We start from the raw sequence: 24609 nt of genomic DNA, 5'->3' as shown, positions 1-24609 counted from the left end.
TAAATTTATTCTGATGAAGACTATATGCCTGTGACGAGCTGTACACTTCCCATGAAAACTGAAGTTTATTTTAAAAAGAGTTGATGCATGTAACAAACGTCAATTGAGACGCCCTCTATGAACATTCAAAACAAACGCAGTAGGGTACCTAGCACGCCATATTCAGATGTTTAGGTCCACTGACAGGGCGGCAGTATTTGATGAGTTGGGATGAGAACGTGTTGAAAAAGACCAAACCTTGTTAGTTCTCAGAGCGATTTCATGTATCAAACAGGAAGACATTGTAGAAATGGATATACATTGAAGCATCTCCTGCCTTAGTTACAATCAGTCATCGAAGCTCAGAAAAACAAACATCTACACGTAATCAAAAAACACAAACAACAAAAAAAAAAACAAAACGTTTTCATCGCTCACAGGCTACATGTTGCACAAACACCCAACTGTGGAATGTTCATTTCCATTTAAAAGCTGTACATATTGCAGTTCCTTTCAATCCAAATGCATCATTTTTATTCCTCTGATACAGAACACAAAAAGATTAAAGCAACCCATTTATCCCAGTGTCCTCAAACGCCACAGGCGACCACAGGCATGATTTAAAGACTTTGCAGAAAACAAAGCACAAAACAAAGCAAACTAAAAGCCCTTGATCTGCTGAGGTATGAGTGAAGACTTTCATTTCCAGAGTTAACTGGTCTTTACTCAAGAAGTCATTCACATTACTGCGCTGTAATTCAACACAAGTCTGTATTTCCAAATAAGATACATGGCTGTTTAAAAATATATATTTAATGTAAAGCCAATAACACAGGTTGTTTTTTTCAAACCATGAAGCCATATTGGATTTTTAAAAACAATTAAAAGAGGCAGTGTGTCCTCTAAGGAGAGAGGGGGGAACTCTTACCAGACGGATATGAACAGATTTCTCTGTCCAACTGATAATTCACAAAATGACAGCAAAGTCTGCATCAGTGGAAATATCAAATGTTGTCTGATTGTGACACAGAATGACATAATTAAAAACAGCAAACGGACCGCCGCCTCTGAGTACATCATTGGTATTTTGATAGATTTTAGAGGAGGAGGAGGTCACATGGTGTTTTCTTTCAAAGTGCCCTCAAGCAACACACCTGATCCTAGAAGTTTATCTGGGGAGAGCATCAGCCAAAGAACTGAATGTCTGATAACTGCATAACAGCAGGTCTGCACAGCCGGCTCTGATGAAAAGCATATAATAAATCACACTTAATACATCATCATCTACATGCAGTGAAGCTCATGTAAACATGTTGGGCTGAAGGTTCCTATTCTGAGAGATCTTCGGTGTGTAGTCAGTGGGTCTGATGAAAAAAAAAAAAGTACTGTACATATACCAGCTAAGTCATTAAAAACCACAAAATAAACCCAAAGAGCAGAGCAGGCTGGGGGGTGGAGACCCATCTCTACATGATGAACACTAATGGATATTATGGAGATGGTGAACAGGCATAAATTGGACACCACAATCACTCACAGCAGAAGCTTTAAAGTTGCAATAAAACAAAGAGAGCAACTCTGGAAAAGACTGTGCAGACAATGTTTGCATAAAAGTGATAGAGTTCACAGTGTGAGTGTTTAGAGGGTGGAGGTTAACATGAAGTCTGAACATGTAGCTTTGTTTCCAAATGCAGCTCACACTAACAGTCTTGTTTGAGTCTCTAACACTGGAGCTTGTAAGCTAGCTAATCAGCCAACAGGCAAAAACTGGCTACTTTATATTAATTTAAGGCTCAGTGTGTAAGATTTAGGGGGATTAAGTGGAATCTAGCAGTGAGGACTGCAGATTGCAACCAGCTGAAACTTCTCCTTATTAGAATTTCTTATGTGTTGATTGTTCAGGAGGTTTTTACTGGGAGACGAATTATCACAGAGGTCTCTTCCTCTCCAAAACAAATCGACAAATTCTGACGCTGCTCCTCGCAGATAGGCTTCTAACACCCATGATCCTTTCTAGAGCCAGCAGCCCCTTTTACACTGCCTCTATAAAGTGGGTACTTCACAGAGTTATTCCACATATTCCTGTGTAAAAGGTGTGATTGCGGAATGGGACACAGAGGTGGTAACAACGCCAAAAAAATGTCTGTTTAAACACAACAGGCAGCAGGATGGGATCATGGGCAGGACGGGTGTGATGTCTGGACGTCATGTTATGCATGCGACCCACTGTGGGAGATTTAAGTAGTAGCTGATAGCAGTTAACAGCGTACTCAAAAAAAAAAAAAAGAAAAAAAAAAGAGCAATGACCGAAAATGTCTGAAAATTGGGAAAATAATGAAGTCTGGGAGCTCCTTACCCCTGAACAGAGGACGAGGTCATCTGCCAGATAACAGGGACAGTAAATGATTGTTATTGGCATGTTATGCCATTGTTATTGTTTATAAAGTCACACTAGAGGCCAACGCTGTTGTGTTACAAGTCACGCCTCGTGCCACTTTTGCTTCCGTGATGCTGGCTTGCTGTCTACAATCACACACTAGAGCGGCATGATGTCACCGTTCTGTGTAAAAATGCAAATGTCACATAAAGAAGGGACTTCGTAGCAGCTCTATAGCGCGATCTGTGTGAAATGGCCTGGTGTTCGGTTTGTCCATTCTGGGCTACTCTAGAAACATGGTGGTGCAACATGGCGATCTCCACAGACGAGGACCTGCTCCCTTATGTAGATATAAACGGCTCATTCTAAGGTAACAAAAGCAGGATTGTTACTTTCAGGTAACCATACACTGAAGAAGACATACTTCCCCCTAAATCCTACACACTGGAGCTTTATTAACGTCTGTTCACAGGTGTTGAGGACAGTGTTAATTTCGATAATGAAAACTATGACTAAATATGTCAGTTATCAATACTTTCTTCCGCAGCTAAGATGAGACGGCTCTAACGTCATTCAGCACTAACTGTGATGACATCAGTGTGCAACGCTGTTGATTAAAAACAGACTAAAATGTAAGTCAGAGGAGATGAAATATGAGACTGGTCGGCAAATAGTGTGTTGGTTGAGCGGTTGGTTACACAAATTGATAGGTAAATGCATTAATCAATAAGATGTTTAGAATGGTTTTCTTCACTAAGATAAGACTGAAATGCTCAGACTTTTATGCCATGTTCACACTAGACGCAGAGGCATCCTGTTATGTCAACTGTTCATAAGCACATTTCTCTGCGCTGGTCAGTGAGCGATTCTGCTCATCTGCTCTTTTGAAATCACATGTAAAGCTCTGTCTCTGTCTGCTGTGTGCACGTGTGTGTGTGTGTGCATATTTTATCATTTATAAGCATCAAATCATTTATATCATACATAATATATCAACTGTACGCTCCTTTCTTCATTGGTTTGCTTGTTTACTGTCTGTTCATGAAAACACATTGGTTCCGCCTACTTAATTCCTACTTGGTGCATGACTTGTGATAGTCCTGTCATCGTGACGTGAACCGAAAACATACGTGTGGCAGTTTCGGGCATGTCTGCTGTTCGGTAATGGCAGATTTGGTTTCTAGGAGACACCAGCAAAGCAACAACTCAGTATATAAATGTTAGATAAGTTGGACCACCATGTTTAACTATATAACTTTAAAAAACAAGTTTGCTGATTTCATGTCTGTACAATTCAAATTAATTGCCTTTAGTCCACCCAGAAGTGACTGCTGTTGTGACGGCTCATTTATGCTCAACGTTAGATAAAGAGACAGTGGAGCCTTCTGTCCGTACACTGTGTTCATTTAGTCCATATTTGTGTGTTTACGAGACAGAAGGTCGCCACATGCACTAGCCAACAAGCTGGCATTGTTGAGAGGTTGAACTAATGTGATCATTGATGAAGTGATTATTTTCCAGATGAAACCAACACATGATCCACATCTGTTCTGATCCTGAGACAGCCAAGCCGCATGTTTAAAAAAGATGTGAACCTCCAAACTGGTCATCTGAGATCTTTTTATAAACTGATATCAGATCAGTTAGGGCTTGGTGTTGCACAGCCCTGCTCGGCTCAGGGGTGCTATCAACAGGCAAAAAAATAAAATAAACTGGATCAGCCCACAACAGTTAGTGCTGTAAAATAAGTTATTGTTAAACACCTCTTATAACTCACTGATGGATCAGTTCATTCAGGGCTCGACGGGCTTAATTCATAAACTCAAAAATCTAAAAGAGCAAAAACTTTGCTCGTTACTGAAGTTCTGGGTGTAAAAAGGATTTTTTTTTCTATAATGATCTTCTGTGATAAAATCTCTACATGTGGACTTTTGTACAAAGTCAGCTCACGCTCAGGTCATTTTTTTTTCCAGCGCAGAAAACTTCAAGACAACATAACATTTTGAAAACCAGTGAGTGACGGGGATTTGACTCTTCATACTTAACAGAGTGAGACAAACATGGCGGCGGCCCAGAGGTGGTCAGACCCACCGATTTAAAACAAACAGCAAGAGAGAGGCCGGTTCATGGCGGCGATGCACAGTCCCTCCTCCTTCTCATGATGGTTTCTTCTTTTTTCTATTTCAATGTGTGGCGGTTACTCCAGGGATGAGTAGTGTGATGCTCTTTGTCCATCTCATCTGTCCATCCTCCTCAGAAGTGTGTGTTGGTTCCCAGCAGCTTCAGCCTGTTGACACAAACACAGAGATGAAGTGGTGGTGCGTGTGTGTGTTATTGTGCTTAATGCTTTTAGCCAAAGCAAATCACAGTAACCATAAAGTGTGAACATGTTCAGAGCGAGCAGCCCCGGGGGAGAGTCCCTTACTGTGACTGTAGCAGCATTATTAACGTGACTCTGCTCATTCAGCTCCTCTGCTGCCGAATGGGAAAAATAATCGCATACAGTGACGAGCGCCTCATAATCAATACTGAATCAAGCAGCCAGAGAAACATGCTCACGTACCAAATGTATACCAACACTTTCCTGATCTTTTACTTACAACCAACATTTTGATCCTTAAAATTCAACATGTTGTTGTTGAATCTATGCTCAATAATACATTAAACATTATCCTGTCATTAATTTTACTCTCTGGGACACGAATGCAGTGCTGCAACAAAGAAAACAGTCTCAGCCAGTTGACACTTACACTATACAGTAACAGTGAGAAGACTTAAGTGTAAGTTGAAGAACACGCTGCTTTCTAAGGTGGAAGTTAAAACATAAAAAAAAGAATATGATTACAACTAGGGCTGGGCATTTATGCAAAGATTAATCAAAACTGTCCATGTCGGTAATTTTGCTTTTCTGTAAATACTTTCCCACTGCATGTGTTCATGTACTGTCCCCTTGAAAAAACATACAACGGTCTATGTGATCACGTGACGCCGCCCCCCAGTCCGCGACCTTGAAGCAACATGGAAAATGGAACTCAAACACCGAGCCAACTGAGCAACTTGAGCAGTTTGTACCAAAGAGAATTATTGTGTCAGTCTTTTGGACACATTTTGGCTTTCGTGAAGATGACACCCAAAAGGAAAAAATCAAATGTAAACACTGCAGAAAAAACATTTCAGCGCCCAAAGGTAACACCACCAATGTGCTTCTGCACTTGGAGCACAATGACTTTACAGAATCTGAACTAGGCTTGTGCCGATTTCCGGTTTAACCGGTTCGGTCCGGTTTAAGAGGTCCACCGGGTTTAATTCACGTCAACCTGATACACTGGAGGAGGGGGAAAAACAAACAAAAAAACAAAGCTTTTCACATCGGCGTCGTGGCAAGGGACTTATCTTGCATTGTAACATGCATTATGACAACTTAATAAGGTTTATGTTTGTTTATAAATGCAGTGGAGGAGCCTACAAGTGTTTTGTTTAGTTTGTCTCAGAGGCTGCAGAGGGACTCCGCAGCTCCGCTCTGCTGCTGCTGCTGCTGCAAGAGATCAAATTTAATTGGGGCGGGGAAAAGTGCGAGGGAGTCAGCAGTCATTCAGTTTGTTGCCCTAGTAACCCGTTTCCACTGAAGAAGTTCCTGGTATTATTTGGGGGGCTGGAACTACTACAGGAACGTCCTCTCGCTCGGCCCTCTCAAACGCTGTGTCTTCACTGAGAGAGCGGAGTCGGAGGAAGGTTCCTTGGTGTCCTTCTGCATCTTCTTCTTCTTGTGTAACCTTGTGTGTATTGGCGGTTAATACAGCATTACCGCCACCCAGTGGATTGGAAGCACATTACACCTATAATGGGCTTTTATTGGGAAAAATAGCTCAAATGCGACCCCCAGTGGTAAAATTAGGTATATAATTCGATATATCGGTTCGGTTACATATTTGGCTTTAAATCAAACCGGTTGGAAAATTTTCAAACCGGCACAAGCCTAATCTGAACACTGTATGGCTCATAGAAAGAAAGAGACTGATAGGAGCCCAGCAACAAGTGCCTCCACAAAGCCGCTCTCAATAATACAGCATTTACACAGACTACACAATATGAAAAGGATTCAAGAATATAGTTCATCTGTGTGTGCTTCCTTCAGTTATTTTGAAATCACAACGATATGCAAATATTGTAGCTTTAACAGTTGAGCATACTTACCATACAAACCGTCAAATCAAAAGTGTTCATTAATTATTACAACATCCTCAGGAGACATTTGCCGTTTCCCATCTCTTTCTCCCTCTCCATATCTTCTCTCTACTGTCACTGTCCGAGGAAGTCATAAAATGTCCTCCTAACATTCACTGACAGCAACTCTTACAAGAGATAAACTGTTTAAATTATACATCAAGCAAAAAATGTAAAATAAATGGTTTCCTCTGGTTTCTAAAATGTGAAGTTTTGCCGCTTTTCTCAGTTTAACGTCACCACAAATCCTGAAATCTTTGGGCTCTGTGAATTTGTGAAGGACATTTTTCATTGTTTCTTGACACAAAGGAAATGTTTGACATTTGAGAAAATGAACCAGTGAAAAGATCAATACCACTCTCAGGTCTGTATGCTAAACATGAAGCTACAGCCAGAAGCTGGCTAACTTAGCTTAGCATGAGGACTGGAAACAGCTTGCCCAGCAGGCAAGCGTTAATGTTGTTGAGGCCTGCCAATTTTCAAGATATAGTAGAACGTATCTATACTAGTGAAATAATAGGTAATATATTTGCAGATATCATCAACAGTCCCACAACGGTATCGAGACATTTTTTCATCATCATTCCATTTATTGCTACAATCCCAGTAAAAACAGAAAAAAACCTGCTGTTTCTCAGAGTGTTATGTCCCAGACTATTTCTTGATTACGACCAGTAGCTTTATAAGGCCACTGGTCTGGACCAAGAAAGAATACAGCACAAATCCCCACAAAACTGTAGACCCTTTTACAACTCCTGCTCAAGGTGAAAATGTCATGGTGTTATTCTGCCTTGCCATTATTTTAAACGGAACAGTCGTGGAATGGGAAAACAAAGCTGTCTTGCCTGCGCTGACACTTGTGTGCAACCCACCTAACAGCAGTTAGCAGCTAACTCAAAAAAGAACAGCGGTCGAAAATGTCTGAAAATCGTGAAAACAATAAGGTCCAGGAGCTCCTTACCCTCCGAGCAGAGGACAAGCTCAGCCATCATATAACACAGACAGTAAATGATTGCTATTGTCATGTTATGCCATTGTTAATCTTTATAAAACGCTGCTGACACGTATGTTATATGTCACACTGGAGGCCGACACTGTTGTGTTAACCATTATGCACATCATGCCTCTTTTGCTTCTGCGATGCCGGCATGCTGTCTGAAATCACACACTGGAGCAACATGATGCCAACACTGTTTGGTTCTGTGTAAATATGCAAAGGTGGTTTAAAGAGGGGACTTCATAGGAGCTCTTTAGCACCATCTCTGTGTAAAAAGGGCTCGTGATTTGTCATTTCAACACCTCCGTTTTTAAAAAGATAAAACAAATAGATAGAATTTTATATATTCTTTAATCAGTGAGCTTCAGAGCCAGGTTAGTTGTTTCCCAGTTTCCAGTCTGGGTGCTAAGCGAAATTAGCCTGCTGCTAGCTGTAGCTTCATATTTACCGTACAGCCACGAGAGTGGTATCAGTCTTCTCATCTAACTCTCGTGAGTGTATTTCCCAAAATGAACTAGGTCGACAATGAATCTACTAATTTGTTGTGGCCTTAAAAAGCTAACTGAATACAGAAAATTCTACTTAGTAAAGGATGATTTTTCATTTTAACTCCCAATGTGCTTATTTTTTCTCATCTTTTCGTTCCCTGGACATGTATACTGCAAACTAACCGCAATAGTTTTAATTTTATTTTCTTTTGTGTTTGCTGGTGCTTGAGTATCAGATACTGCACTGTGGAGCCTCACCAACATCACAGGATTTAATTCAATCAGACTTCAAACAGTCTCCGTTCTGTCTGCCCAATCATCTGTCCAGCAGGCTGCAGCTCATTTCCTCTCAAAAGCCTTTTAAAAACTTAATTGTGCCTCTAATTTCCCTGGTTTCCTGATCTCCACCCTGACACCAACACATACACACAATAACATTGTCACACAATTACAACACACACACACACACACACACACACACACACACACACACAATGCCCACATGAGCTCATCTGACTTCTGCTGTTTATCACACATGAGTCATCAGAAGAAGTGTAAATGCAATCAGAGTGGCTTTTACACCCAAGAACAAAGACGACAACAGAAATCTCTCCTCACAATTTTTTATCTGACATTTTCATATTCTGCTGAACATCTGAAATTAAGAATTACATAAGTATTCAGCTTCAGAAAGTCTTCGTCAGAGAGTCGAAGTAAACAACAGGTTGACAAATATGAACATAAATACTCAAATAGACACAAGCTATAGAGGTAAAGGCTGCTGACAGAGTCTTGCAACAAGGACTGCTACAAAAGGCCCAGACACCTCTAACTGACCAAAAACCAACCTTCTGTTCTGCTTTGAGTACGACAGGTGTTTCTGGACTTCTTCCCTTTGTGGTTGTTTAAACTCTTCAAGTGTCCTTATGACCTTATTACAACTGGAATTATAAGGGAGTGGTCACTCCCTCACTGATCAGGGGCTGGCTTGTCAACATCTAAAACACTCCTTAATGAAGCCTTTTGGCTGAACCTTAATTTAATTTCCCGTTTTAAGGATTACTGGGAGCAATTTTTAAAAGTGTAGGAAAAGAGTCCTTTGGTCCTTTTGTGGTTTTTCAATTCTTCCTTTAATATCTGAGTTTTTTTTACTATGTCAGTCTAAACAGGTTGGAATGGGTTTCACACAAATTCAAGCTTCCAGTTGGAACAAGTTGATCGAACACTGATTTATTTTTCGAAAACTAAGCCATTAGCCAAAGTGATAACACCACAACCACTAGCTAAGTGGCTGTACGGAGAGCGTCTAATGACTTGACTTCCTTCTCTAGACTGTGGTTTACTCACTCAAATCACTTTTAAAAGCAGAAATAGATCAAATAAAGATGACTCTAACCAGGCTGAGTGCTTCTTATTCCCATTGGTGGCTGAAAATGATAAACACTGATGAATCATGGTATGATGAGGTGCTTAATCTACTTCATCGACCTCAACAGCAACTAGAAAAGTCAGTAGAGTGCAGATCTACGCCTGGCAGCCAAGCAGGCGTTCAGACTGAACACGGCCACTCTAGACAATTCTCCGCAGCATGTTTCAGAATGTAAGATGTAATTATTAAGATAAATGTGTTTTAAATAAGTAAAACACAGCCAGATATCTTTGAACCTTGTCATTCATAACTGTACTTTTAATGTTATCAACTTTGTCTGTAGGCTACAGCACAACAAAGTAGGAAATAAAAACAATGAACACAATTAAGACTGACCAAAAAAAAAAAAAAAAACCCTCAACAATTTAACTATAGAACTCTTATTTACTTATGGTGGAAGCACAAACATCAAGGATAACCAAGTCAACAAAATTGGGTCGGCAAACCGCTGCGCTTCTGAAGTGCTCCCACTGTGCTATGATGCCGTGCGGCAGACAGAACAAAACCGGCTTCCTCTCATCTCATTACATGCCTAACTTTAGTGGATCACAACATACCTGATCTGAAACTAATGTGCAGATGCTCAGGTTCAAAATGAGACCAAACTTTTCAATGGCTGTCAGTTTTAGAGCCACAACGAAGGCAAAAATGTGTCCTGCAACAGACGGTAAGGCTTGTTGTTTTTAGCTGACACGATTTCTAAGAAACTGCCAGCCCCTTCGAACACTGCTGGTACAGCCCTTTTACCTCTGTTTTTCCTGGTTATGTTGCACCCATTTCAAAAGTTTTTGCATCTGTCTACTGCATAGACAGCCATGTTTTATAAACAGACCATCTTTCCAACAGTGAAATACTTCTCTTAGAAATCAATGCAGTTATATAAAATAAAACAGCAGGTAATTTAACTTGCCAACCTCACAGTGGCAATGTCTCAATTAAACGGATAGAAAGTTTTTTACTCCAATTCCTATAGAAAGACTAAAAATGCATCCCTCTTTAAACTGATTTCCTGCTCTCAGATGTTTGATAAAAAATAAATAAATACAGGCCCTGACTTGTGAATAGAGCTCTAATTTGGCTCTGCTTAGATACATGTTGTCATCTGTGTTGGCTGAGGCATCACCCTCTCAATCTGTGCACCATCTTAAGTCCAGATTTGCTCGGGACATTCAGCGGTAACTCTTGCCAGCTGACACATTAGCAGCTAACTCTTTGAGACCTAACATAACAGGTTCATCTCTTGAGACTGCTGCTCGGGACCTGGATACAGTCACATACATTTCATTTATGAGTGTGAAACTTTTAAAGCAAAGTGGCTCTGACCATTGGCTGTATAATAAAGATGCACCATATGTCAGTTCCCCAAAAGTGAAGCTAAACTATCTCGACAGCCCCCTGGTGGCTGGCTGCAGTACAGGTCATAAACCCTGCCCCCTAGCAGATGGGACATGGGTCAAATACATTTTTCCCAAAGATAGCTTCTGTCATTTTAGGTAACCCTTATCACGCTGATATTTGTTCAAGTGCTCATTTTGCTGATAAGGTTGGTTTTAATCAGTTATTTGATGCTAAATAAAGGGGGTCTGATGTCATGATTGATAGCTGTGTGTGCCAATTGTTGTGCTTTGGATCAATGGTGCTGCTCACGACTGGTTGAATGGGTGCATGGGCGGAGAACCTGATATCGTGCCACTGCACAGACTGGCTGCAAATGATGTCACCAGCACAAGATGGCAGTGGTTGTATCCAGGATATTTTGGCTTCATTTTTGTACCACGCGTTGTCCATCTTTATATACAGTCATTAGCTCTGACTGATAATATATTAATATTATTATTTGGATTATTTGATGGGGCAGTTCAGCTGGAGACATCTGATTCCCAAAACACCATGAATATACAGCAAACAAGCCCACATTTCACTTTGATCGCTCTTTTATCACTCCTCCTCAGCAGTAACAAATTTCTCATTTGATTAAAAACTTGCATTAGCACCAAGAAAACTGAAGGAGCGAGAATGAGAGGTGTTACGCCAAGATTTGGTCAAGCAGGCAGCACGCCATGCAGCGATGTAAGCATTTTCATCACAGCCACAACAGGATGGAAACAAAAGGTTTTACATCACGTGGAAGATGAGAACACAAGGAGGGGGGGTGGGGCAGTTTACACCACACAGGGAGTGAATACAACAAAGGCAGGAGGTGGAGTTAGTACTTTCAGTCCATCACAGGAGGGGCAGGAAGACAGTCAGGTCCAAAAAACAGGCTAAACGCGGTGTGTTAGTATATTAACATATATATGATGATTCTTCATGCCAGCAAACAGCTCCCACCATTATTTTTTCAACATGGAAGGAAAAAAAGGCAAGGCTGAGTGAGATCCACAACCAGGGAAACAAGATATCAAACACATTCACAAAAATAAAAAGTTAAAGTGAAGCATGAGCACACGTTGAGCAGTGTGCAGCAGGGGGTTTCTTACAGTATGCTACAGTCACTGAAATGGACCGTACCTGAAGACGCCTGATCAGAAGACGTTTGCTCTGAGGGCTCCTCTGTCTCTGCTGTTGGAGCCGCGTCGGCCACAGTGGGTACTGTGTCGTCACCTTCCTCTCTAGCTGATTCAGAGGAGCTCTGGTTGGCCTCTGGGATGGCTGAAGAGGGAGCAGTGTCCAGTTTGTCTGCTGTCAGAAAGAAAAAACTGTCTACATTACATGGTCTGATCTACACAAATTATCTCTTCAATCTGCCTTTTTACCATTTAAGAACACTGAAAGGAGCAATGTGTATGATTTAGTGTCATCGAGTGGTGAGGACTGCAGATTGTAACCAGCTGAAACTTCCCCCGTGTGCCATGCATGAACTTTCAGTTAGTATTCCTTCTGTGTTCATTGTTCAGGAGGTTTTTACCAGGACCTGAATTATCTGCAGAGGTCCATAACAAGGCGATATAAACTGGTAAAAGAACTAAATAAAGCAGTTTCATGAAACAAATTAGTGTTTCTCTGACACTGTTTGTATCAGACGGGCTGCTAGCCCATTACCTGCTTATGTGTGCTCAACTTTTTTCTCTGATAAATTAAGATCCAGACATTCTGGAGGTTTTTACCAGGAGCTGAATTATCGGCAGAGGTCTCTTCGTCTCTAAAGCAAACAGATCAGGTGTTTAAACTGGTAAAAAAAAAAAAAACCAAGTTAAGCAGTTTCACATTAAAACTCAGTGTTTTTCCAAAGCTTTTCGGCTTCATAACAAAGGGGCTGCTAACGAAGGTGGCTGATGTGAAAACGCATATCTAGAGCCAGTGTTCGGTTTGTCTGTTCTTGTTCCCTAAGTAGATATAAATGGCTCATTCTAAAATAACACTAAAACAAACATAATTGTTATATTATATTCCATTTCTGCCAATATATGCCCCTATATCGTACACCATGAACCTTTGCAATTCATGTATTTAGTTTTTTTTGTTTGTTTTCTTTTTGGTTTTTGTTACCTCGTGATGGAGCAGCAGGTGTATCCTGGTCGATCGTCATGGCAACCTCACCGACCTCAGAACTCTCAAGTGCGGCAGGGTCAGATGGCGGTGCGGTGGAGAAGTCTGCTGGGACGGACTCTGGTTCTGATACTATCACAGTCTGCTGGGCTTCAGTGTTTTCTGAAGAAGTGGAAACGTGTATGGCTGAGCATGAAAGACAGAGATGGTGGGAGGGGGGTGAGGTGAAGATTGGGGGAGAAAAGGATGAAGAAAGTAGAGGGGAGGGGGTAAGGTGGCAGGGATGGAAAGAGTAAAAGGAAGGTAAAAGAGAAAGTAGAGAAGCTTCAAGATAAGACGAAAGAAAAGCCAAGGAGACAACAAAGAAAGATCACTACGTTAGGGTTAACCTACCTGTGTCCTCCTCTTTCTGTGGCTCAGCAGCTTCATTTGAGCTGGCAGCTTGACTCTGCGTCTCCTCCTCCAGCTCCTTCTCCTTCATCTGGGGTGGGCTGGCCTCCACACTGGGGGGTTTCGGTGGGCTCTCACCTCCCATGCTGCTCCGGGGTGACTGCAGCTCCATCTCCTCCCCCCAGTCTGATACAGGCTGGTGGCTTTCCAGCGGGGAGAAGGGGCTGAGGGGCTTGCCTCCCTCCGATGGGTCCTGAACGGCTGCTGGCGGCGGAATGTGGACCCTCGGTCTGGGAGTCCGCTGCTCTCTGGGGCTTCCTGCTGACACCGGTCGTGAACGAGGCGTGGGAGATGTAGGGGAGCTGTCTTTGCTCTTGGCTGGTTTCTCTTTCCCAGTGTCTTTCTTCTCATCGCCCCTTGAGTCCTTTTCTGAGTCGCTGCCTTCAACATCTTCTCCGTCACTGGCATCCTCCCATTCTTCGTCATCATCTTCATCATCTGCATTCTTCGCCTCCACCTGAATAAAGATGGAAGGAGGGGATCAAAGTAAGTGGAAAGAGTCTGCAATCTGCAACCTGCAACAGCAGAGTTGTCTGGCCACTTCAGGGTAGTGAAATGAGCTGCTGACAAGCTGAGCCTGTTTCCAAACGGTTGCCTAGTCACAACAGACCGTGTAAATATTATATTAGTTGTTTTTTTATTGCCAATGGGTGAACAGGTTGCAATGTAAGTTAAAAACTGAGACCTTTCCTGCCTTTCTCGGTTGGCTCTAGCAGCATGTGGGCTGATGTCTATGTAAAGAACTCGGGCCCAATTTTTTTCCCCAGAAAATCAAAAGACCTTCTTGATGACTGTATTTCTAAAAAGCAACTAGCGACAAATTTAACGACTTGTTCAGATCATCAGGGAAAAAGCAAGAACTATATTCAAATAGATTACATTGTAATTCACTCCCACACATGTAGCAGCACTGCACAGGCAGCCAGTAGGTGTGGGACAGGCAGGAGGAGAGGAGATGCCGCTCGCTGCACTGTGAGAGTTCAGTTGAAGTGAGTTTCTGTAGTTAAACTGAGGCTCTCGCTCTCTGGATTGGAAATGCGAGAAAGCTCCCATTGCATTCATATGTTTTGGTAAGGGTTTTTCTGTTGGATCTAATTCAACTAAGCTGCTCCTGTTATCTCAACTGAATGAGCTATTACATCACAAATATGCAAATGAGCATATGACATCATCTGGCAACTTCTAGCAACTTTTGGAGCTAGTGCTAGCTAGTTTCACAGGAAAAGACTTGGCAACACAGTCCCTGAATGTCTTGCATCCCTTCAGCTTGCTACATTGCTACCAGTGTGCAACAGTGGCTAATGTTAGCTAAGAAATGGAGTCGTATCCTCCACAACTCAGAGTCCACACATGCTGTGTTTCCATTATATACATTTTGCAGTGAAGGCCCAGCAGAGACCTTCACTTAGCGCCCTGCCCTTACAGCCACTAGGTTGGCAGACTTCTGTTGCTGCTGCTGGCCACCAGCCCGCTGTGAACCCAAGGGCTGGGGTTTATGCGAGTTGCTACAACAGCAACACTGAGGCGCTGTCCGCAGTAAAAGTTATTTATTTCATCTTGACTCCAGGGCTGATCTGGCTATAAATTGGCTAGTTTGCTGTTTGCAACTTACTTATCAGATAAAGTTATGAAGCAACCAATACCAGATCAGTGCAACTCAGCTTAGTGATAGTTAGATGGCTACCTTAGCTTGCTTGTTCACTAACTTTATCACTCGCAGAATACTACTTGAGTGGATGTGTCAGTTGGATCGCTTGCCAAATTATTTCCCCAGCTAATGTGATACATGATACTAATTTATGTATTATGGCAATTGGTGTTAATTTAGCCAACAATCAATGATGTAATGGTACAATGCACTTTGTACTAGCCAAGAATGATGCAGTAGCAGCCAACAAACTAACTGTAACCTAACCTAATTTTAGCCAGCTAGCTGTGACTAAGCAGTTTCACACAGTTGCTCGTAACATCAGCTAATACTATGATTTGCAAACAGTAAGTTAATTAGTATCATGGAGCCAATGGTCCAAAAGAACACTGCAGATAGTAGCATTACTCTAAGTATGACTGAAACTATTTTTCAGCCTTCTATACTATGATGGCAGTCAATCACAGTCAGTTTGTCAGTTACATACAAGACCTTGCATCTATCATCTGTCATTAGGCATGATATGTTGGTTGACTGCTCTGTTTCTTTGACCAAGTACATGTGTGTACATGTAGTCTATGTGCTCGAGATTATCACAGTGTTGGCTGAGAGTTCCACTTCTTTAGGATTTCCCTCTCATCTGAAGGAAATGTGTATCAAAAAGGTCTAGTTTAGTTCCCTGCCTGGGTTTGACTTCAGCTTTAGTTATTATTCCAGATGAAACCCCTTTACCTTAACTGTGGGAGGTTTGGGTTTTTCTTCTTCTTCCTTCTTTTTAGTCTTCTCCTCTCTCTTTGTCTTGTCCTCCTCTTCTTTCTCTCCTTCCCAGCGGTTGTCATGCATGCTGTAAAAGGCACAAAGATATGTTAGAAGTAGCAAATACCAAACTCACAAATAACACTTACCAAAAAAACAAAACAAAACATATTTATACTATATGGCATTTTATGAAGTTAACAAAATATTACAAATCATAGAAGAAAATGTTCCTACATCAACAACAACAACATTCAGCTGCAGTGTTAGAAAAAACATTTAGAACCATCACCCAGTATGGGAAACATTCAAATTTTTCAGTGCCTCAGTGGCTGAAAACACAACACAGAACTGGTTTGTTGGCCAATACTCAGTGTTGCCTGATGTACGGTGCCATATTCTAGCGGTGGAAGAAGTATTCACATCTTTTACCCGAGTTACAGTAGTAATACCACAGTGTAAAAATACTCTGTTACAAGTAAAAAGCTCATTTTAAAAACTTCATATACCTCTGGGTAGTTTTATAATGATACATCATAATCAAGGGTCAGAATACCACATACACGTAAATAGATGGTAGTGCATGTAAAATCTGAGTCGTGCACGTGATTCTCAGCTCTGCATGCACCGGTGCATGCAACTTGGGACAGCTGCCAACTCATGCATTGACTGTAACATTCGCTTTCATGCCAGTCTTTGCACGCTGCATGTCCATTTTTTCACACAGTAAAGTACATATTTATAATGGGTGACTTTGCAGCAGGAAAGAAGGATACTGACAGCGTATGGATGGATGAGACAGAGCAGCACAGCGCAACAGCAGCACCGTGTAACCCCTGAGATAGAGCCTGCTGCAGCCGCTGGACCGCAGCGAGGTTAGTTTGAAGTTGGATATTTGACAGACATTCAATTTAATATCAACATATATCACTACAGTGGAACAAAAGGACACATCTCTTTGTATGGTATTTCAGTGCTTCTTCTATTTACATTAATATCTTTATGGAAAATGTAGGACCAAAATGTATCACTACACAGGACACACCTCTTTATATGGAATTTTATTGCTTTTTTACTTTTTGTAAGTATTTTCATGAAGAAAAAAAAAATCTGGATTTTTTTTTTTTAGTAACTTACACGGTCACATTTAGTTTAACTTATATTCACAAACAGCACTGAAAGCTGTTGTAATTATGAGAAGTCCTGATATACACACCAAATGTTGAAGTAAAAAAAATTGGCGCGGATAAAACATAACAAAAAAAAGTACTGTATTAATAAACTGAATTTACAACCTAAGTAAAACTGTCAGATAAATGTAGTGGTGTAAAAAGTACAATAAGATGGAGGGGAGTACAAGTAGAAAGTAGCACAACAATGGACATACTCAAGATGGGAAAGTGTAAATGGACCTGCACTTGTATAGCACCTTACTAGTCATCCAACAGCTCAAAGCACGCACAAACGAGTCACATTCACCCATTCACACACACACACATTCATAAACTTGTGGCCCAGGCTACCATACAAGGTGCCACCTGCTGCTTAGTTTTTAACACTCAAACACCGATGGAACCGCCATCAGGAGCAGTTTGGGGTTCAGTATCTTGCTCAAGGATACGAGGAGTCGGGGATCAAACCACAATTAGTGAACGATCCGCTCTACCTCCTGGGATCTTTTCTGCCTTTCTCTACCTGTACTTAAGTAGAGGACTTGAGTAAATGTAGTTAGCTACATTCCACTAAAGTGAGATACACAGTGAAAGACCAACAAATGGAAACTGTCATCAATACATTCAACTTGAAAATAATAATATGTTAACAGTGATAGAGAAAAACAACCTTATTAGTACTACAAAAAACTTGTTTGAGCATAAACTGACAATCTTTGGATAACCTGACAGATTTACCTGTAGCTCTGTTTCTGTCCTCGGCCCTTCCCTCTACCTCGGTCCCCTCGTTGTCCCGGGGTCCTGCCCTGGGACAGGAAGTCACCAAATGTCGGAGCTTTAGGAGGCCGCTTACTGTCATCTAGAGGACAAACAGGAAGTTAGTGTAAATCCAGTTGTTTTGTTATCTTGATCTAAAAAGTTAGGGTGAATCAGAGAGGAGAGGAACAGAGAGATGAGATAAGAGATGGCAGACATGTGTTGTTGGATTTGAGGTGAAATACTTTACAACAAGTGAAACGTATAGGCTGTTTTTTTAAAAGGTAGGAACAAGAAGTCATGATCCAAACGGGGCATAAAGTGTGTCCACAGGGTTGACTTTACCTCAGGTAAATATACAGTATCATTGCATTAACATAAAACTAAATTTAAGATCCAATTTAGATACAAAAATAAAAATACAATTGTGCACTATATTTATGTTATAACCATTTTCTACATCTAGAGTGGTGTCCTATAATAACTGTACTGAAGATAGAATTAGATAAAAATGTATTCATTCGGAGGGAAATTGTTTTGCAGCAGTTCCAGTACAAAGTAGAAAAAAAATATTAATGAAAAAGATCATCAATAAAAAAGGTGCAAAACCCAAATGTACACAATGTCAGAAATGTCAACAGGTAACTGTTAGTGTCATAAATATAAACTGGTCAATGGTAAGTCACAGTATTCAAGAGATTTAAATGAGGATTTAGTATAAACAAAAACAGTATGTTTCTCCTGTTTCTGCTGCTGCAGTCTGAGAGTTGATGTCTTATATAACATCAGAGTCAACACTTGTATGACAGCAGCTGTCCTGCAGCGTCAAACTGATGCAGAGTCCATCTGAACTCGGGAAGGAGGTCAAGCGGCTGTTTGTTTGCTAGCTAGTGGGTGACGGACGGCTCTGAGGGGGAGGGAAGGAGAGGAGATCTGACTGATTTAAAAGAGGAATAAGGAGAGCTGCAGACAGTTTTCCTTTTAGGACAAACATCACAGTTATAAAAATGTTGAAACAGAGCACAAACATGCTGCGTTCAAGTGAAGGGCAGCATATGAGAGGTTGTAATTTCAACATGGAGAGTCAAGAATACAACATATCTCCAATCAGCCAACATTAAAACCACTGGCTGGTGAAGTGAACAGCACTGATCGCCCTTGCCTCCAAATACCCCAGATAACAATGTGGTTGAGTATCTGTAAAGGATCCGCTGCCAACGCTTCGGTGCCAGACTCCACAGGACACCCCCCAGAGGTCCTGTGTCCATGCCTTGACAAGTTAGAGCCAAGTGTGATCCAAGCAGGCCTTGTTGTGAATCTGGGGTACTTCTAGGCTACCAGCACATCCAACAGGTGCTCAATCAGAAGGCCAGGTCGATGCCTTAAGCTCTTTGTAACATTTCTAGAGCTACTGCTGAGCAGCTTATGCTGTGTAACATAGTGCACTGTCCTGCTAGGGGGGGGCAGCTCCATCAGGAAGTATTGGATCCATGTGGAGTACACTTGGTCTGAAACAGTGTTTGGGTAGGTGCAGGGCTTCAAGTGGCATCCATAGGTATGCCAGGACCAAAAGTTTCCAAGCAGAACATTGCACTGTAACAGGATGATCAACGTTAACTGCATCAGTGTTCACTGTTCAGAAGGGTTTTACCGGGAGTCGAATTATACACGACGTTCTCTTCCTCTCCATAAAAACAGAACAGGTGATTTAAACTGATAAAAAACACTGAATAAAGCAGTTTCAGTTTACAAATAAGTGTTTTTCTGATGCTCTCGTTACAGAGGAGCTGCTAACTACTGTGGCCAACGTGAAAACACAATCAGTCCCATCTAGAGCCAGTGTTTGGTTTGTCTGTTCTCAGTTACTGTAAGAACATAGCAGTGCAACATTGTGATCTCCATGGACAAGGACCTGCTCCCCATGTAGATATAAATAGCTCATTCTAAGGTAATGAAAAAACAACAATTCTTATTTTCAGGTGATCATACACTAAAGAAAACATACTTATTATATTATATTCCATATCTGGCAATATATCCCCCTAAATCCTGCACACTGTACCTTTAGGTAGTCTACACTGCCCTGTTGCCTTATCAGACATGGTGAATCATTTTGTTTTTATATCAACATAATGATCAGGAATGACAAAAGAACTGACAACAAAAATCTGATACTAAAAAAATGTAGACAGAGAGATTATTCTTTCAATTAAAAAGGCGGTGAATAACACAATAACGGGTTGTATACTGTATACGTGGTGTACTGTAACGAACCTTGTTAAAATAATTCTGGCAATTTTTATTTCAGGCGCAATCAGTGTGATTCAACTTGGGCAGATCACCCCATCTCTCTAGTGATTTGATCATGGAGGAAAATAAGAGGATGAAATGAGAAAGATGCTAGTATGGGAGAGATGTGACAGAGAACGGAAATGACTGAGACAGCCAGGTGAAGTAAATAAAAAGAGGTGAGAAGCAGAACAGATGAACAGCTGATGAAGGGATGAGGGAAACAGAAAGGTCCAAAAGAGGAAAGAAAAGCCTGTCAGTAGGAGGAGAGAGAGAAGGTAAACGATAAAGGTGTGAAAGAATGAGAACGGTCACAGCTAAGGAAAGATGTGAGGAGGAGGGGAGGGAAGGAGGAGGAGCAGAGGATGGAGGAAGTAAGGAGAGAGAAGGTCAGAGAGGAGATGCAGAGAGGGAGGGGGGAGGATAAGAGCTTGAAGGGAGAGAGGACGAGAGGATGAGATAAAAAAAGGGCAAGAAGAGGAAGATACAAGTACAAAAGAAATGAAGGGATCAGTGAGAAGAAAACACAAAAAACTGAGAGGATGAAGATGAAGAGATTGAATAGAGCAGCTTGGGGCTGTGAAGAGGACACCCAAGTCATTCCAGAAATTAGAAATGGTGAAGAAACACACACTGATATATACAACTAAAGCGACTGCAGGCTTTAATGTGGGGCAGGTGTATGTCATAGTCTGTAATATACTCGCCAGTCAGACACAAAGAAAATGAAAGAAACCAGGACTGAACAGCTGTTAGAAATAATTCTCAGCTTTTGTTTGAACCTTCTCACAGAACAAAACACCCTGGAAGATCTGACTGATGATTGACTTTGACGCCTTATCTGCACGTATAACAGATATTTTTAAAACCATGGTTCCCACCCCTCCATCTACATTTTACAAAATATCTGTGTCCATACCGGAATGCAAAAACAAGCGCTCAAATGACCGTGCCAGGCCAGCAGGTGGCGATAAAGTCTACATCAACGATACCTAAAATACCAGAAAAGAACATTCTGAGCATGTGTAGTGATTTTATGTTCCTTTGTTGGTAGTCACTTAAAACCGTTGGCTGTACAATAAAGATGGATGAAATAACAGCTCCCCAAAAGTCAAGCGAAACATCTCTATCGCCCCCTGGTTGTTGGCTGCAGTATAGCTCATAAACCCTGCCCCCTCCACGTTAGCGGACAGAACATAAGCCAAACTAAAAGATTGAAGTGCATGTCAAACTTTCCTCATTTTTTCGTCATTGTAGGCAGTTCTTTTCACACTGATGTGTTCATGTGTTTGTTTTTATGCCAAGTTTGTTATTAGTTGGTTATTTGATGGTACATAAAGGGGGGTTGATGTCGTGACTGACAGTTCTGTGTGTGCTTTCAATCAGTGGCACTGCTCACGATTGGTTGGAGGGGTATATGGGCAGGAACTCAATACCGGCAGATATTGCCACTGTGCAGACTCTGGCTCCAAATGACGTCTCCAACACAAGATGGCATCAGCTGTATCTGGGATATTTTGGCTTCGTTATTGTACAGTGGGAGAGAGTGGAGACATGTTGTCCATCCTATTATACAGTCATTGCTTAAAACCCAAAGTCATTATTCATTAATTTTATATTTATAGTTAGTTGACACCTGTTTATTCACCTTTATTTATGTACAGGTACAGTGTGTAGGATTTAGGGGGATATATTGGTAGAAATGGAATATAATATAATAAAGTTTTTTTTTTTTTTGCGTATAATCACCTGAAGATAAGAATTGTCTTTTTGTTACCTTATAATGAGCGGTTTATATCTACTCGTCCACAGAGTCCATCATGTTTCTACAGTAGCCCAGAACAGACAAACCAAACACTGGCTCTAGACAGGGCCATTTGCGTCGGCCACCGTAGTTCTCCTACAAGCTTCACTAAAGAAGTTTCAGTTCCGCAACTTCAGTGATAGATGCCACTAAATTCTACACACTGGACTTTTAAAACCTTTCTGGCCTCTTGCAATGAGGTGGAGTTGCTACTTGCTTGTAGCACACTACTGTTGTTGTTGTCTCAGGGCCCTGACACAACAGGTTGGCAGTAGGCTGATGGTCAATGTCAGGCTGTTGGTAAGTGTCTGTCGCCCTATATCCCGCACTGTTGGCTCTATTTGGTCCATGTAGATTCAGCATGTTGAATTGGCGTCAAAGCCCATCAGTGATTGAAATCACTCTGATTGGCAGTTTGGCTTAGTGCACAAGATGAGAAGCACAAGAGAGGAAAACAAACACAGCTAAAGTCAAGAACGAGTGAGCTCTAAACAAACGTAATGCTAGGTCATTTTTAGCCATTAAGCTCTAAAGAAGAAACAGTTCGTGGTTATTTGAAAAATGACTTCAATGATTATCAGAATAATTGCCAGTTAATTTTGGGTCAATCGACTAATTGTTTCAGGTGTACACATACATTTTCATATGTACTGTGCGCAAACATTTTTATTTGTAATTTAACGAAAAGCTTTCAAAGAATTGCTTTTGAATAGAAAGTGCGACATCTCCCTCTGTGTGTTTATAATTTGTTAACTGGGTAACTTGTCTTACATCTGTCCTGAGGTCGTCTTGTTTCCCTTTTTGAATGATGAATACAGACTACTGTCTCCTGCTGGTGTGGAGTTATTTCTTCTCATGCAGGTGCAGAACATACATGCTAGTTGGCCGTTGGCTATAGTCTTTGCAGTGTGTTAAAGTGCAACTTTTTGGCCTTTTTCTGTTCGGAGTGCCTAAACCTTTAGGTACGTGCTCATAACACAAAGAATAAATGAGTATGTCCACATGGATACGCAGAAACCCACCTTTTCAAAAATCTCAGTTCAAGTGAGGTGAAACTGTTTGCATGTGGATAAGGCCTAAAAACTATTTACAAATACAGTTTGAAAGCTTCTGACTGCTCACACACCAGCCTCAGGATGTTTAAGTGTTGTCAGCCTCAGGGAAAGATTAGCAAGTCAAGATGCTCTGTAATTCCAACGCATAACCCTGAGACGGACTGGACTGTGTATGAGGTCAAACCTCCACTCTCACAGTCTGTACAGCTGGAGTACTCACCAACTGGCTTTAGTGATACAAATGGCTAAAACTTATATAAAGCCTGTGTAGGTTAATGTGCAGGGCAAGGCCTAAATCCAGGAAAACATGCAAGTTTCAAAAGGTTACATTCAAGATTTAGTTTGTAAGAAAAAACAAATTGGAAGAAAAAAATTAAATCAGGAATTACCATATATTAAAATAATGTACAGTGTTCAATTATTTACTAATGTTTACTAATGTACTTATACAGCACATTAAAACTGTTTTGGTTAAAAAATAAAATTAGTAACAAACGTCTTTAAGACAACAATTTAGGTTTTAAGATTTATGCGTGGTGTAAGAAAAGTACAGATTACAATTAAAGAATATCAATAACAGTGAACTAAATTAATGGAAATGATGACTAAAGTTAGGGCTGGGCAATGAAACAATAATGATAATTACCTCAATGTAATTTTCCTTGATAGAGGTATTATAAACGTTTGATGAATCTATACATCTTCGATATAATTAAACCACCAATAAGCCCGTAGAGGGGGGCTGTAATGCACCCTAAATGCCAGTCGCCACTAGGGCTGTCAAAATTGCTCAAAAATGATGTTCGAATATTCCTTCTAAAAATAACTCATAGGTTCGAACCCTTCGAATATTTTTTTTTCCGCATTATGTCCACAAGAGGGCAAACTAATACAAGGAAACATACTTGTATATGTATTAATACAAGGAAACATAACTACTTGTAGGTATTTTTATTTCCACATAAACGTCTTTGAAAACATTTACATACCTACACATTAAAACACATAAAACAATAATCTATAACATTACGTTATAAACAACCGCGGACCTCTCACTCGCCCCCCCTCTCTGACCCGTGGCCACACTGCCCGCGGAAGCGCTGTGAATAGCCTTGAAGCACCGGACCGTGACCGGCTCGCACCCTGCAGCGATCGTTTCGGCGTCTGGTCTATTTTCTGCGCGAGCCGCGAGCGAATGTGTCAAGCCAGGTGACGGAGACAACAGCTGGGAGCAGGACCGCTTGTCGACCAGGCTGGAGAAATGCGCGTCTGATGCCAACGCCCACTCGCAAAGAGGACAGCTGCGGTGGTGTTTTTTTTCCCTCCACAATCGAATATTAATTTTCACATTCGAAGGTCCATTTTTTTTCAAATTCGAATTTAAATTCGAATTTAGAATATTCGTTGACAGCCCTAGTCGCCACCTGCCATTAAGTAGTAATAGTAGTAGTAGTAGAAGTAGAAGAAGACGACAAGACCAGCCTCCAAGCTAATGTGCACTGCAATGTTATAACGTTAGAACAATGTTCAAAATGCTCATAAAGTTATTTTTAGTATGACTGTTTTTGTTCACACAGCGCTGGGCTACCCCACGACTGAATTCACCACATAATGTTAGCTATAGTAACGTTAGCTGTGTAGTCGACAGATAATGCTAACGGTAGGTCAGCAAGTTAATGGTACTGACTTGCGGCTT

The 24609-nt window shown here is 41.1% G+C and overlaps 1 protein-coding gene across 4 annotated transcripts in view; it reads right to left on the bottom strand.

The window, feature by feature from the left end:
• Positions 1-4521: 4521 nt before the first annotated feature.
• The window catches only part of ccdc9 (coiled-coil domain containing 9), a 42450-nt gene continuing 22362 nt past the window's right edge, over positions 4522-24609 (bottom strand). For 2 of the 4 annotated variants that reach the window (XM_033631458.2, XM_033631461.2), the window contains 6 exons: positions 17748-17868; positions 15814-15925; positions 13377-13890; positions 12984-13169; positions 12006-12176; positions 4522-4643 (listed from right to left, as the gene is read on the bottom strand). In XM_033631458.2, the coding sequence (XP_033487349.2) occupies positions 4639-4643; positions 12006-12176; positions 12984-13169; positions 13377-13890; positions 15814-15925; positions 17748-17868 (1109 nt within the window). In that variant the 3' untranslated portion in view covers positions 4522-4638. The remainder of the gene's footprint in view (positions 4644-12005; positions 12177-12983; positions 13170-13376; positions 13891-15813; positions 15926-17747; positions 17869-24609) is intronic. The other 2 variants (XM_033631459.2, XM_033631460.2) reach the window with 2 other exon arrangements.

This window comes from Epinephelus lanceolatus, chromosome 4 (genome assembly GCF_041903045.1).
Source record: "Epinephelus lanceolatus isolate andai-2023 chromosome 4, ASM4190304v1, whole genome shotgun sequence".
Taxonomy (NCBI): Eukaryota; Metazoa; Chordata; class Actinopteri; order Perciformes; family Serranidae; genus Epinephelus; species Epinephelus lanceolatus.
This window is presented reverse-complemented; position numbering and strand designations above follow the sequence as displayed.